This window comes from Lytechinus variegatus, chromosome 3 (assembly GCF_018143015.1).
Source record: "Lytechinus variegatus isolate NC3 chromosome 3, Lvar_3.0, whole genome shotgun sequence".
NCBI lineage: Eukaryota > Metazoa > Echinodermata > Echinoidea > Temnopleuroida > Toxopneustidae > Lytechinus > Lytechinus variegatus.
The window spans coordinates 20,631,546-20,648,768 of record NC_054742.1 but is presented as its reverse complement, the minus strand read 5'-3'; the positions used below and the strand labels follow the sequence as shown (position 1 = coordinate 20,648,768).

The window sequence follows — 17,223 nt, the reverse complement described above, 5'->3', positions numbered from 1 at the left end:
TGCAGTCCTGAGATTTGGGTTGTATTTGTGTTACAAAACAATAACAAATAAAAACCATCATTAAGCATATTGCTTTCTTGTACAATTTTTCATAATTTTGTAAAGGAAAAAAATAATACCTGCAATAGCTTATGTCTTCATTATGAAACATTAAGCAACATTCACAAGCAACATTTCAACTGCAAAACACCACTCGTTTAAGATCAATAAACCAAACTATATCACATGCACGCAAACAATGTTAAAATATGTTTCATGTTTATGGCATAGATCTGTGAAACATTTAATCTCTAAATAATTTCTTCCCATAAGTTGTAAATTTAGGCTTGTAGCAGAGTATTACACTCTCATTGAAAGCACTTCACATTCAAGTTAAAAGAAAGGAAGCATGACAGGGAAATACCCTACACATTCCTAGTCTTCTTTTTGGCCAAAGTCGTTTCTCCTTGTTTTGGGGTTTTAGTTACCAGAGGGACAAATGAAAAGTATATGTGTATCTGGATGTGTCATCTGCTTTCTACCGGGAATTACTCCCTAATATCAGTCAACATCCTTCCTTCTAGTACAATGGGAAAATATAGAGCTCAAGTTAACTTATCAAAGGCAGCATAAACCCTAATATTAAATTAATCAATTTGATTAATAGAGACATATTGAATAACTTGAAAGTTTAATGTTCATAATCTTACAACTCTTTCTTTCATGAATTTGTGGATGCAGATTAGATGCGATTCAGTATTTCTATCCGTAAAAGGTCTCAAGGACCAGGACAATAAAAATTTTTTAGTGCTGCTGTTACAAGAATTGATCCACACTCTACCTCAGGTGTAAAGCCGAACGCACCGGAGGGGGGGAGGAGGGCGGTGGCTTGTGGGGGTGTTCTCCCCCTCCAAAACATCCCCCCCCAAAAAAAAGGGGGGGGGGGAAGAAAGGAGAAACGGAAAAGCAAAGGGAGAAAAGGTAAGTAATGAAGCTATGTGCGTTTTTCTTTTCATTCTTTAATTTTGTTCTCAGAATAATTAGTACCTTAACAAAACTTCTTCACTCTCGCTCTAAATTTATATATTCTGCTTTCGCGGTTGAATGACAATATAGCAGTTCTCCTTTGTTTCTCACTCTTTCTCTAACCTTGTTTTCTACCTGAGCTATAGGACTTGTGTGTTTCTTGCCTGTTACAGTTCGAATGTATACATTAGGGCATGGAATTAGAGTAAGGTTAGGCCAAAATATATGAAGTTTTCTTTTTTTTCCACATTGATCACGTATCCTTTCTGGACTTCTGGTCGGGTAGGCCCTGGGCGTGTAAAATCTTTATATCGATTTCTGCCGTCATCCCAAACTTGACCACTTCTGCCGCTTTTCAGCTCATTAATATACAATCATAATTTGTGGGCAAACTGGTTCCTCATTTATAAAAGAGGAAGTTATAAAAATTTGTACCGTATTTAATAAAAAGTACAATATTTCTATTAAATTATGAAAGTTTATGTCATTCATCTCCTGTCTTGTTTTGCTCTCTCAGTTTGAAATTTTGAATGACACTTGAGTTTCTTTATCATTCAAAATGAAGCGCTTCAGGATGAGTGAAAGAAATTATGCATCATCCTTTTTTATATAATTTCATCAAATCATTTGTTTTGACTTTGCACTTTATTTTCCACGTAATGAAGTTCAATATTCTAAAAAAATCAATGGAATTAGAGCCCATGGTGTATTAAAGATATCTGCATTTGATGAATCATCTGCCCTTTGAAATTTTAGAGTTTCACTGCTCTGCGAGGGGAGGAATATCTTCATCCTGGCATATATACTTCTGTTTTGCAAGTTAAATCTTATACACTGTCGCTAGAATCATTTGTAATCAAATCTGATCTTCCCAAGAGAAGTACATGTATTCAATATAACTAAGAGAAAACTATTTTCTTAAAACAATAGTAAAACGCTCTAGCTCGGTAATTAAAATTTCTTCCGTTTTGTCCTTTTTTGTGCGTTCAGAATCACTTTTGAAAACAAGGTTCAAAATCACAATAAAGTCAACTGAATAAGAGCTGCATATAGCTACTAGAGACAAGAGGGATGGCTCCTTTTCAATTTATGAAACATCGAAAGCTCCTCCTCCCTGCATTCACACCCTAGGGAGCGCGCTTTGCGCGCTCTGTAAGTGTTGGCATCATGCTTCGGCTGCATTTACCGCCCCACCAAATTGAAATCCTGGCTACTCGGTTGCTCTACATTGTACCTCATTTTTAAAAATCATAAAAAAGTCCATGTTTCCTCTCGTGAAAAGGGCACTGAATTATCATGAAAATAATGCTCATTATTTCCTTGCAACACTCTTAAAAATAATCTAAACAATGTTTAAATTCATGTACACAATTTTCATTTGGAAATCAACATTATTCTTTACTTCTTTTTCTTCAACTTCCTTCCTTTCTATCATCATTTTCATTGTAATTATTATTTCCCCTCCCTTTCTCTGCCATGAAACTATTTCGACCTACCCTAATGAAAAAAACGGTATCATCACTTGCTAATCAATGTAATATAATCACACATTGTAAATACCTTTATTCTTATCTGTTATCGACATCACTATATTACAGCATTCCAAGACTAGCCATATCATAATGCATCTACATGTATACCAAAACAATGTTCCATAGTTTATGCAGGCCTGGTTTATGATGTATTTACATGTCTGAATGTGGACTAAGAAATTACATTGTAATTAAGTTTCAGAAAATATCTGAACACAGTGAAATATGAATAAGCAACTGGGTCATGATCACTGCATGGTACTAAGTTATAAATTGTTAATAGGTGAGAGATGGAATGTAAGGAATGCAATAATTAAACAATTGATGATATGACTATGGAGTGAGTGGAATGTGCTTACCTTTTGTACTGCTCCTGACTGCTTGATAATAACATGGAAAATGGCAACAGACAATATCAAATGAAGACTTTGTTTGACAGAAGAGCATGTGTACAGTATGACCAAAGTGTGCATGCAATTTATTAGATTTGGTTGGTTTGCATACTTTATGACTCTGGAGTAAGGAATTTATGAGTACTAGAACAAAATCCGAATGAAAACTAAAATTTTGTAAGAACCTATTTTATGGATACAAATAGGACTGAAACATACAAGTTCAATGAGAACAGATATATAATGGTATACAATACTTGAATTATATGTAGGCCTATACATATAAGGCTATGTTGAGTAAAAATGTAATTCACAAGAATGTGAAGCATGTACATGTACATTCGTACTAAATAGGTATGTTTTAATTCTAAATGGCACTAGCAGGAGAAATGATACAAAAGATACTCTGCTTAGTACATAGACATACAGTAGACAATATGTTTTGCATTAAAATATGATTTAATCATAAACTTCAAAAGACTACTGATATCACATTTCCTGTACAAGTACGCATGGCACAAATATTCATTGCTGATAAATGCTGAATGATATGCACCATATAAGTAAAAACAACAAGAACTATACAAGTATGTAGACATACAGTAGACAACACGTTTCTCATTAAACTTCAAAATAAGACTAATGACATCACATTTCTATACAAGATTCATGTACCAAAATCATAAAGAAATTTTTTCAGGGAATGAAACACTACAGATTAAACGAGTGTTTTAACAGTTTCAAATTTCATTTGTCTCATACAAATGATACAATTCCAAGAGGCTATGGGATACCATTACAAGACTAATTAGGCACCTTTCAATTTGTGCAATGAATGATGACAACATAAGGGATTAAGGAATTGGGGAGCTCTGCGCATGCGCGAAGTAATCTGCGACGAGCCTTCCCATTCACTGCCCAAATCTGTGACTCGTATTTGAGGGTTTTCATGTTCGGTGTCATGGTGCCTGAACGAATGCTAGTTCATTAATAATGATGTCATCCTAGCTATCTTAGCAAAAATGAATGAAGTTTACTGCTTATTGCCAGCTTTTTCCACTACATATCTGGGAGGTAATTCACGTTCTATTTCCAAACAACTGTGTTTTTGGGGCATTTGCGCCACGTTTGCACACCCAGCTTCTAAAGCTCAGCTTGCGATAGCACTCAGCAGGCATGGCAGCCTGACTCTACCAGGATTGCGGCGATTAACTCCGTTGAGATCCGCTATTCATGTATCTCTCCTCAAAATAATATTTTCAGTGTATTAGCATAAAACTGTGGAAATTGAACAATCAAATCTCTTGATATCATTTTAAATTGTTGTCTACACTGTGGGATTCATAATGGAATATGTTCTCACATACGTAAAAACATTTTTAAGCATTCGAAGAGAAAGAGTGCAATTACTGCACCCTCAAGTTGCCCGGGGGGGGGGGGGGCAGTCAAATATATTGCTGTACACATGCAAGACCCAAAAAATGTGTTTAAAGGGGTGCTTGGGGCGTGGCCTGCATCCAACCCTCCCCCCAAAATGGGGGGGTTGGATGCAGGCCATGCATGCACTCATTAAGGGTATCAAAATAAAAAACAATGATTTTCAAAAAAGGGTGGTTTTGAAAGACTGGTTATTGGTCAAGCATATTTAGGGCATTTTTTTCCAAAGCTTTGTTTTCAAAGACTAGCCAAACGTGTTTAGGGTAGGCCTATGTTTTTTCCCCAAGCTTTTTCCCTGGGGCTTTTCAAATTATTACCTGATGAATTTTGGATGACATTTATTTACAGACTTGTTAAACGACAAGTCCACCCCAACAAAAACTTGATTTGAATAAGGAGGAAAAACCCAACAAGCATATAACACTGAAAATTTCATCAAAATCGACATCTCGGTCGGTATGCAAATGAGGAACTGATGACATCACTCACTCACCATTTCTTTTGTATTTTATTATATGAAATATGAAATAGTTTGATTTTCTTGTCATTGTCATGTGAAATGAAGTTTCATTTCTCCCTGAACACGTGGAATTCCATTACTTTAACATTTTGTGCTTCAGGCAAGGAGGTCCTAATCATCAAATTTGTAAAAATTGAAATATTGTATAATTCAAACAATAAAAACAAAAGAAATAGTGAGTAGACATCATCGACTCTCTCATTTGGATTTAACAGGCTCATTCATATAACTATTTTGTTGAAAATAAGCATAACTTTGAAATGTCATAAATTTCTTATTTTACATCCAATTTTGATGAAATTTTCAGCATTGTGCTTGTCTGATTTTTCTCTATTGATTCAAATCAACATTTTTCTGAGGTGGACTTGACCTTTAACATTGTATTTCTTTGTGGTATTTTAACCCTATTACCCTAACTGCACTGGGGGCATGCAATGCCCATGAATATAGTATTGTCTATTTAAGCTTATTGTTAGCAAGTAGACAAAACTTTATTTTACTTTTATCCAACCATGCTTGTAGGACTATGCCTGTTCATCGGTCCAAGGGAATAAACTGTATGCTCCACACTGTCAGTTTCAATTAGTTGCAAGTAGTTGCATGTGGCAAGTTGTTATACGTACATGTGGCAAGATATAATTATAAAAATCCATTACTCAGAGTCGTACACAAAAGCACTATCCTTCCAGTGATATTTGGGGACATATTCTGGTGACAACTTGTTAAGAGGCAAAACGTTGTAAATGAAGCCCACACAAAAAAAATTGTTTTATAGGGGTTTATTTTGCACACAGAGAAAAACTCATTTAGGGGGTGTTTGGAAATAATTTGGTCATGCGTGTGTACTTGTACAGCAATACATTTGACTGGCCCCCCCCCCCTGGGAAGTCGCCCCACCAGTTCGTAGCACGATGCTACGCCTGATGCTCCGGCCCGAGCATCGGCTTATGGCCTGCTCGCTATCATGTTGATCTATGCTGTTACTTGGTATGGATACATCAACTGAAATCAAAACTACTTCCATCATTGTACAAATGTGAAACTGAAAGAGCGGTGTCACCGCTTCTGGTAAACTAGGACTACGTTGCAGTCGCAGATAAACAAAAATTTGGTACTGACACTGGTTTTGCAAAATTGGGCTTGCCTCAATGATCGTCCCATTCTAGCTGACCCTGCAAGAAAGTAGGACTAAGTGTACCCCTACCATACCAAAAAAAAAAAGAATAAATAAACAAGAATAAAAATAAAATGAAAAAAAGGGTCTACTATGACATACAACACTATAATGTCTATTTAGGGGACACAGTATTTCTCTCCAACAGCTAAATGTTAGTTTATGAAATTTATTCTGCCTAGGTAACTTAATATTGATTACCCGCTATATCTGATTTACTCAGTAAACCTATTCGAACATATTCTGAATGGTGTGTGATGCTTTGAATGTAGTCTGAAGTGTAATGAAGTTGCTCATATATGTGTCTTACATCATGCTTACAACACTCAAGACTAAATAAGAGTTTACACTTGTTTAAAGGGATACTCCAGGCTGAAGATATTTATATCTAAATAAATAGCGTAAAATTAACAGAGCAAAATGCTGAATATTTCATTAAAATCCGATAACAAATAACAAATTTCTTGAATTTGAAAGTTTAGCAATATTTTGTGCAAACATGCTGTCATGAATATTCATTAGGTGGGCTGATGATGTCTCATCCCCACTTCCCTTTTGCTTATGTTTTTACATGAAATCATAACTGTTTCATTTTTTCATACGTGTGTAAATGATGTGTCTCCATTATGATGAAATAAGTTGCAGTAATAAATAACTAATGTACTTAATCAGTTGGCAATTTAATTGTTTTAGTTCTTGGTAGAAAAAATTTGAATAAACCCAATTTCATATAATGAAATACAAAAGAACTACTGGGGGTATGACATCATCAGCCAACCTAAAGAAAATTCATGAACACATATCTAGAACTGTTTCACCGGAATAATGCAAATCTTAAAAATTCAATAACTTTGTAATTTGTTATTTGATTTGGATCAAATTTTCAGCATTTCGCTGTGTGAATTTTACTCTATGTATTGAGATAAACATCTTCAGTCTGGAGTATCCTTTTAATTTTAAAAACAATGTCACATTATTAGTCATAATATAAATCAAAGTCTTAAAATGTTTGAACATGACCTAGTTGTAGGTCCTATCTCAGATGTGGTGAAGCCTCCATCACCGTGACCAATCACTGACATGACAATTATATATTCATTAATGGGTTACAAATCTGAGTTAGGTTTTTTCAACCCCATTCTCACTTATTTCTCCAGTCCGATCTCAACTAGATCACTCATCCTGTCTAAAATGCTGATCAACATCATGGAATAGGTCCATGATTACATGTATGATGTATTTCAGGATATTGTTTCCAGACATGCTTCATAATTATCATGGGACCAGTCCCTACATGTACATGTAGTTTGGCATCCAAGTGAGAATGGGGTCTTAATAATTGGAAAGATGGTGTAACAAATAAAAAAACATGTTGCTACCAGACTACATGTAAGCTTACTCTATAATGAGATTGACTGGCACAGCATGCCTGTGCAGTATGATAGAGCTGAGTTTCATAGAAATAATATGAATCTCTTGAAACATTCTGGTATATCCAATGCTCTGGCTATTTGGTATGTAAAATAATGAAGGCAAAGAAGTAATCATATCAAATTAAATGAGAATTAACAAGAGGTACATGTACATTGTCATTCAACCACTCACGATGTATTTCTGATTAATTTTTTTTCTATTTTGCTCCTAGTATTTACAGTATAACACTACATCATCAATAGCTGAAATGTGATAATCAAAGAATAAACTAAAGGTACAATATGGTTGTGTAACTAACAAATTATGCCAAGTATGCACAATTGCATTCTATCTGTGCGTCCCACTATAGAACTACACTAAAGAGTGTGCAATGGTCTAGAATGATGGACCAACCAAGATCCCATAGCATATACTGTTTGGTTAGATTCTATGAATTGGTCTACTGAACCATATCTACCAAAGAGTCATTGAATAGAAATTTACCACTGTACAATAACTCCTGTACACATGGCATGGGTTCAGAAGGATTTTGTACACATGCTTCGGTGAGCACAAAATCACAATTTCAAAATGATCGAAAGAAATGAAGAGGGTGACATCATTGCATCTATATATAATAATGACAGAGAGAGCATTCAATAAAGAGACTGTAAAATATGGTGCTCTCATTCTAGGAACTTCTGTAATATACACTGTATTCAAAATCTACATTGCCATATCTCATCTCTACATTGTTTTCCAATTGTCACTTTCCTTCATGTAAGATACGTGTTGTAGTCATCTCTTTTCTCAACCAACAGAGTGAGGTTGAATAATTTATGATGTAGGTGTAATGAAGTGATAATCAAAGTTCAGTAGAGCAATCAGAGAGCATCTGCTTCCTGGCTTTTAGATGGTTGCATGCATGGTCCAATGCAATTTCTTTTAAATTACTCGCTAGTCGCTAATCAAAGTTAATCTTGACTACAGTGGTAGTTCACAGTAGGAGTTTGGAGAGATAGCAATTGATATTATATATAAAATGAGCATGGAATGAATACCTACAAATATCAAGCTTTGAAAATAGATAATACCGCCAATTTCATGATTGATTCAATTAATCATTGCAACAACAATCAAATCAACTGTTATGATCAATTGCTAAGCTTCATCAGGGACCCTCATCGTCAGAATATAAACACAAGTATCTATATATCTCATGAAACCTCTCATAAACCAAAGTACTCCAAGAAGGTAAATTAGAATTTTAGATGCAATGGTCTCATGAAACACACATATTGTAAAAACAAAAGAAACACTTTAATGCTTTGAATGTATAAGCTAATATTTTGAGACATGACCTATAGCCTACCTATCTTGCGTTTTTTTATATCACAACTAAGAAGTCTAAAAGGATGAACTACATGTACCATGCCTTATTTCCTATAAAATAGTAAAAATAAAGAATTTAAGAGAAAGATACCAAAATTTTAGAAAATGGTTGCATGACAAAATCTTACCGTGTTTCGCCTTCCTTCTGGTATCAATCTTCCAATAAATTGCTCCTTACTCTTCTGCATGATAAATGAAAAATATTTACAAAATGTATTCTCTAGGAAAACACGTAGGCTTAAAGAATGAATTGATGACAATTAAAATAGACTCTACACATATCTTTAATTGCCTTACAAATATCATGTTTCCTTATTATCTAAATCACACCCTGAAATCAAGTTTGCGCTAAAAAAACAGAAAAATAAGAGAAACTAATCATCAGAATTCCAGCCCAGCTAATTATATCTTTTGGAAAAAAGGGAAATATGCAAAAACTAAAAAATCAAGGCCAGTGACGCAGCGCATTTGTCTGTAGGGGGGGGGGTGCGAATTGGAATAAAAACTGTAATGCAATCACAAGGGTCAGTCTTGTTACTACTCGGTAGTTGGTGAATTCTTTGACTTCAAAGGGTTTGCTTTTCTTAGATGCATGCTACCTTTACCATGTCACAAATTCCATAAATTTCCTGTAATGGTTCATGAATGGTGACTGAAAACCCGGGGGGGGGGCACTCAACCAAAAAAGTGGTGGGGGTGTGCCGCGGGCGAGACAAAAAACGGGGGCCTTGGAGTGGGCTTATTGTAAAAAGGAGGGTCCTCGGAACGGGCTTCGGAACTACAAATGTTTGTAAAAACGGGGGTCCTTGGAACGGATGTGAGTGCGTATGCATCCCGATGGAACGGGTATGCGTGTATGATGCAGCTAGCCTGGTGGCATGCCCACCCACGGCCGCCGGGTGTGCTCACACAGAGGCGATGGTCGGACAGTGCTCTGCTTTTCACCGAAATTGCAGCTCATTGTAGCGGATCAATGTGACTGGAACGGCGTTACAAAAAATATGTGAAGCTTTGGAGCGGATTTCTTTTTTTTTCTCGTTAAGAAGATGCTATGCCTTGGAACGAAATTTGAGTGTAAAATGGAGGTCCCCTCTGCGGCACATGCCCACTATGCATTATATACCGAGTGCCCCCCCGGCTGAAAACACTGGTTTCCTTACAGAAATGTGTGCATAAACTGGGACATCATAAACTTGTTCATTGAATGAGTGGACTGGGCCTATGTTAACTTGAATGTATTGTACTCTTTGAAGGTATAACCTTTTTAATTCTGTGAAATGGAATTTTATAGAATAATGATTAGTAACAGAGAAAGTTTTAAACTTCATTTTCTTCATTCATTCTTTTCAAGAATATATAAATATATCTCCCATTTGTTCTCCTTTTATTAAACATCCCACTTGACATAAGGGTAAATCCAGCTACCCAAGGAAAAGTTTATTTAAATAAAACAAGAAAAATAAACAAAAAAGCATGATGCTGAAAACTTCATCAAAATTGGATGAGAAATAAGAACGTCAAAAATGTATGAAAGTTTTATATTAATCGCGTGTATTAGAAAATCCCTCCCTTGGCCCCACCACTTCCCTTAATTCTTTTTAATATACATGTAGCTCTCTTCTAGGGCAATGATCATGAAGAAACCAAATTATTCTTGGGTTTCTGACAGTTCTGTCTATCACTCTCAGGAAGGACAACACACAGACATGACAAAGATCATTTAAATTTTCAGCCGACGAAGAAACATGTTGACATTACCTCCAAATATATAGAGGGTACATATCCATACGTGTCATCATCTACTTTTCTCGCACTCCACCACTCCTCATTTGGTTTGTCAATAACGTAAAACTTGTCTCCTTTCTTGAAACTTAAAACGTCTTTGCGTTGTTTCTTATAATCGAACTTGGCCTCAAAAACCTCCATCCTCACACCAGATTGTCAGGAAGTATTCCTCCGTTGACAGTCGCGGCTTTCTATGGTCTTCCACCACTGATTAGAGGAAAGGTTTTCTTCATATTTCACCCGGTACGTCAGCGTCCTGTGACATCCTGGTTGCAAGGCAGCCATACAACGCAATATTTACAAACTGGTGCCGATCCTCGCCCCTGAAATGGCACAGGTGGTAGTGGTAGCGATCTAAACTCACAGTAATCGCGCCATCTGTCGGCATCTGACTATACATTTTTCGAAGACTACCAATAGTGAAAAATTCCGGACTTTTCATTTTGATATATCAATTCTTTATTTTTCAATACGTTCCATAGGGTACTTGTACATGTACGGCTTTGAAAATTTTTGTTTGTTCAATCTTTGAGGGTCAGCAAAACACAGTGTGGCACGGTGAGAATGCATAAAGGTATTCAAATGCTCCGATTAATAATGGAAGTTCACTAAGACGAAAAGTTTAATTTAAAAAAATAGCAAAAAATAAATGAATAAATAAATCAATCAATAAATAGATAGATAGATAGATAAATAAATAAATGAATAAATGAATAAATAAAAAGTATTGGTGAATGTTTGTCAAAAATCCATAAAAGATCTAAAAACTTTTTTCAATTTATATTTTTTTTATTTCTGACGTCTTATGCGAGCAGTTTGCCAGTTAATCGTGTGGTAAACAAATCTTTGAAAAAAAAATTCTAAAATATAATGGTTGTTATTGTACATTCAGTATATCGACAGACAAATAATTTCACACCAGATGTTTGTAAAATTGCAGACATTACGCACCATTATGAAATGATAATACATTGTTATGATATTGGAACAAATAATCAAAATGATTTTTAATTAAGGTATCTTCTTCTTTCTTATATATTTACATACAACAAATGACAAAATAATAATAATAAAATACTGAGTTATCTTACACATCTTGAAGAATCAGGTCTGGTTAGTCCACAAATGTATATTCCATGCAATATTAAATGCAAATGATTTCCAGGTTGGCTGGTGAAGATTCCTTAAATTGAAGTTCACAAAGCTGGCGATGATTAAATTGATGATGATGGAGAAATGCAATGGATGATTAGAGTAGTGTTGTAGTGCCAAAATGTCTGTGAAGACAAGATGAAGATGATGATGATAAACAGCCGATTTCAGCATGGGTTGACAATTATCTCGATGAGAACTGAGAATTTATCAAAATAATTGTAAACAGTTCATTGAAGGTGTGCAAAATAGTTCCACAGAAAATAAACGTTGTAATACAGTTGGAAATAAACTAAAGTCTGGTGTGGAACTGTGAGTTCTGATCTGATATTATGATTGAAGAAACTGCCAGGTATATATATATATATATATATATATATATATATATATACACTGTAAAAACTGCGGTGTTAAAACTGACACCCATTGGTGCTAATAGAGGACCACACCTTGAGGTGTTAAAATTACACCCTAGAGCAGGGATTCTCAAATGGTGGCGCGCGCGCCACTTGTGGCGCACCGAGCCTTGCGGAGTGGCGCTTGGGAGCCGGTATATAAAAAAATAATAAGGAAAAATTGGGGAGTAAAAAATGTTTCTACCAGTAACCTGGAAATAAGGATTTGGTGATCATTTAAATACGAAGAGAAAACAAAAACTCTTTATTTGACACTTAATTGTTAATTGATTTCTTCAAATTTTGTCCAATTTAGCACCGCGATAACCCCCTATTATGGAGGATCGATGGTGTTCTCCTTTTTATTTATTCTATGTACAAAGTTTATGTGCCACACAAGTGAATTGAAAACCCCGTTTTTAGAATTTCTATTTCAACGGTGAGAAATTTTGCATTTCCAGAGTATACGTTTTGGTTAAGAGTTAAACATCAAATAATAAGATATTCAAAGAATATCCTGATCATAGAAGAATATGAATTTGGGACATAACAAGCAGAAACTTTGTTTCCGGGGCCGATTAAAATCCGATGTTGTAAAAGTGAAATACATGTATGCTCAGATGTATTGCCTGCCGTGATTGCATGCCTGCATGCACTCTTGCTTAATAACACGAACTGAATGAATGATACCGCATGTGAGTTGTAGAGAGAGAGAGGGGGCAGTTTTGGGTGTTAGTGCAGTGCAAGGCCTAATTTTCAGCCCTTGCAAAATCGGGGAACGTAACTTCAGCCACTGGCGTACAGATTGGGGTGGGGATTGGGGGGCCCCAAGTGTTTTACGGCCAAGAAAAAAAAGGAAAATGAAAGAGTGGACCATTGTATTATTTTCAAAAATATTATGTCAAAATATAGAATTTTGTATTGAAAAGTTCAATATTTTTGCTTCAGTTGCCATATCTAGCCCCCTCATTTTTTTTACTCATTACGCCACTTGCTCTAGCCAATACATCTGGTGCTGAACATTTTGAACTAGTGGTATCATTGGTATATGATGTGAAAAAGTCACTGGTCATTTTTCTTTTAATATTAATATTGTGCAGTTTGTTGGCATTTGTATTCTTTTGTTGATATTAATTAGAGCCCCTCTGGACAATTTAAAAGGATTCATATTCCAAAACTTCTGGGGGCTCTGCCCCCTCGACCCCCACCAGGGGCCCTGGACCCACTCCGCTGATACATTGCTGGTTTGCGTAATGGATAGTGGAGCATTACAGATTCTTAACAAGAAATGTGGCGCTTCAAAAAAAGTAATTGAGAATGGCTGCCCTAGAGATTAACCATAACACCAAAGAGTATAAATGTAACAACAAAAGGTGTTGTAATAACACCTATAGGTGTAAAACTAACACTACCAATTTAACACCGGTGTAAAATAACTGGTGTGGTCCTCTATGTACACCGGTTAACCCCACATTTTTTGCTGTGTGTGTGTGTATATATATACCTAAATTTCCACTATTCTGGAAGCTTCTAGTATTGTTTTTAAGATCCTTCAAGAGCGATCCTAATTCTAGAAAACTTAATTTACAATGTAAACAACATAGCTAATCCTATTGTACTTTTTCCCTGCTAGCAGTCTCTATTGTCTATTGTCCATTGTAAATTACAAAAATACCAGACATGGCAGTGCCTTATTAAATATATGTGCCTAACAACGCTTAACTGAGACATTCTGGAATATTCTAATTATGCAATGAACTTCCTTATATGAGAAAAAGAGAATAACTAAACGGATGAATATACATGTAATTTCTTTTACAATTCTTCATAACAACATAAATATGGGCAGCTGCTCGTAGATGACGTCACTAATCAAAACTTATAAACTCTAATAAAACTCTTTCTTGATCTCGCATGTCAACATTTTTTTTACAACAAACTTTCCGTCAGGGTGAACTTCAATGTATGTTTTATAGTTAAAACAGAGAGGATATTTTTGTATACACTTGTTTTATCTGCTTTCAGATATATCATAAAATCTGGAATACAAATAAATTTGTATTTGAAGAGTTTTGTTACAAAAGGGATTAGATCCACTTTGGACCACTCCGAGAAAAAAAAATCATGTTTTTCATTCTCCCATATTGCAATATTCTTATGAGAGACTAATATATCAATGATGTACTGCATACCCTGCCATGTGAACATAAAATTGGGTATAAAAGAAATTTACCTGTCTTCAATTTTCTGAAATATTTTTTTCCCCAAAGAATTACCATTGTGGGGATCCAACCCTTTTTGCAAGCAAACTGAAATAGATCCAATTCCTTTTGAATAAAAAAAATTGATTTTTCTTTGACACTTCAATTCACGTTTTGATGGGAATATCAAATTTTCTTTGGTATTATCAGAGCGAATAAAAATCTATAGGTTTTGAGACAAAAAAATTAAAAAAAATTATGAAAATGGATCTAACCCTTTTTGACAAATGAGCTCTTCAGGAGAGTTTGTTTGCAAAGGGGTTAAATCCACTCCAACAAAATCTTTTTTTTATTCTCCCATATTGCAATATTCTTGTGAGAAACTAAATTTTCATGACACTCTATTCCACATAAATATATAATTGGGTATAAAAGAAATCTACATGTCTTCATATCTATTTAAATATTCTTTTAAAAAAATCCTTTGTAGATCTAACGCCTTATATGCAAGCCAACTGAAATGGATTAAACCCCCTTTTTTCTTTGTAATTTTTGTTCACCCTTAATGGGAAGTTTAACTTTTCTTTGGTATCCTCTACTAGAGCTATAACAAAATCAAATTTGATGAAAAATTGATCTAACCCCTTTTGCAAGTTGCAACTGCGCTCTTCATTTCTTATGTATATGAATTTTAAACGAGATAAATGTACTTTTTCAAAAGAAAAGAGAACATTTTGTACTGAACAAAGTTAATGTATTCTCTAATCAAATAAAAACATAAAATCAAAGCTCATAGATGGACCTACAAATAACAAGCTTAACTTTCATTTTAGATGACCCTCTTTTACATTTTTTTTTATTTATATGATTTAATTATTGACTTGAAAATGAATTATAAGAGAAAATGTGTAGATATTGTAATTGTCAAAATAAACGTGAAACATAAATTGATTGAATTCACTGAATAATGGGGATGCTGAAGAACAAGATGAAGATTGGAATGGGGCACCCTCTCCATGGAGGCACCACGATTGCAGACTGATTAGATGGAATATCATGGTAAAGACCTGCACCTCATCCAAGGAGCAGTGAAATCCTACAGAAGTGTGAATAATTAATCAAATCACCTTTTCCATTTGAGCGTATCGATGACGCATGCAAGCAATATAGCCAGCTATACTACTCAATACAATTCGTTTTCTTATGCAGAAAATCCGACTATACTGATGATAATTAGGCATATACTCCAAATGAAACACTTGCATTATTTATAACAAAATCATGATTTAAATATGGATAACATTTATGATACCGTATTGCCAATAGGCTTACTCATTTCCATAACCGACAAGTATAACTGTATTTTCTAAAGCATACATTTCAAAGATTTTAACTGTGTAACTAATAATACAATTTTTATTTTTTTTATTACAAACATGAACGATCAAGGTACATTTATCATTTAGATTTCATAGATTTCTGCGAAGTATAAAATACTATATACAATAATAATTCTTAAGTTATGCTGTTTCATCATGAATTCATTCAAGTCCAGGGCAATGTTATAAATTAGAATAGGCCTATACACGAAGACCAGGTCCATTGCCCCATTACAATACAGATGACATAAAGATAAGTGTTCCTTGGAATATTAGAATGGTTCAATAATATCTAGAGGCCATCTCATCTCATGAGCCATGGTAATCTCAAAATGTCATGTCACTCATTATTTCATACATATGTAGGTTCCCATCGAAACTCCCGTCGAAACTACGTCAGCTTTTCTTGATTTTGTGGTATTCCACATCAGAGTTGTTCCCCGAATTACATATTTATCGCTTGATTCTTCACAACTTCATTTTGATCCTGCGTTCATTCTTGATCGAATGATGTTCTATTATGTCTGACATAATGCAAACGTTCACACTTTCTTACATAACTCGTCAACACCACCGAGAAATCCTGCTCTTTCCATGAACTGATTCACCCAGAATCTCTTCAAGTCCAGGCCTTAAAGTGACCGTTTACCGTCTCAGGTCATTTGCTGCATTTCTTGAACCAGTTTGTCCTAAAACTATGACGTGGATGACATGAATTAAAAGCATGTTATAGCTCCTTTACAGGAATATTTGTTTAGATGCGAACTGGTAGATCAAAATAAAGATATCCATGCTTGACATGTATGATCAAGTTTGAAATGATCTACATGCAATGTCAGGAAAATCATTGTGTACCGGATTAAAGCGATCCGGTATCCAATTACTAAATTTGTAAGATAAAGGTGTGTAAAGGATGCTTTTTTAAAGAAAAACAGTACGCCTATACAAGTCCTGAATGAAATTCAATAATCTCTACACTTTTGTCAGATTATAATGGCATATAAATACTCGGGTTTATCAACCATTTAGCGAAGCAACTGTATGGATATATTTATAATAATATGTAGAGGAAAATACTTCTTATTAAGCAAACTCGTAAGCCTAACCCTCCACCCCCCAAAAAAATCTACATGTCACATATAGGGGCTCTGATAGTGACAAATTTTCATTGGCATTTTGTAACACACATTATCTACACTTTGGGCCTTGGTTCTTCGCAAAGTAGCACCTTAATTTTTATTGTCATTGTTTAATAAATGATTTATGATTCACATTCGATATTTGGGTTAAGTCAACGTTTGCTCTTAACGTATTTTGATTAACGGAGTTTCATTACTTAATCAAGGTGGCAGTGGCGTTACAGGCGGGGGGGGGGGGGCAGCCTGCCCCCCCCCCTGGCGGATTTCACCGGGAAAAGGAGAAAATGGAGAGAGGGAAAGAAAGGGG

The 17,223-nt window shown here is 35.0% G+C and overlaps 1 protein-coding gene across 9 annotated transcripts in view; it reads right to left on the bottom strand.

The window, feature by feature from the left end:
- Positions 1 to 10,989, bottom strand: part of LOC121410462 (DENN domain-containing protein 2A-like) — a 61,273-nt gene extending 50,284 nt beyond the window's left edge. For 4 of the 9 annotated variants that reach the window (XM_041602570.1, XM_041602573.1, XM_041602574.1 and 1 more), the window contains exons 1-3: positions 10,624 to 10,987; positions 8,994 to 9,047; positions 2,897 to 2,914 (exon numbers count right to left, since the gene is read on the bottom strand). In XM_041602570.1, the coding sequence (XP_041458504.1) occupies positions 2,897 to 2,914; positions 8,994 to 9,047; positions 10,624 to 10,791 (240 nt within the window). In that variant the 5' untranslated portion in view covers positions 10,792 to 10,987. Of the gene's footprint in view, positions 1 to 2,896; positions 2,915 to 8,993; positions 9,048 to 10,623 lie in introns of all 9 variants that reach the window. The other 5 variants (XM_041602565.1, XM_041602572.1, XM_041602566.1 and 2 more) reach the window with 3 other exon arrangements.
- Positions 10,990 to 17,223: the final 6,234 nt, after the last annotated feature.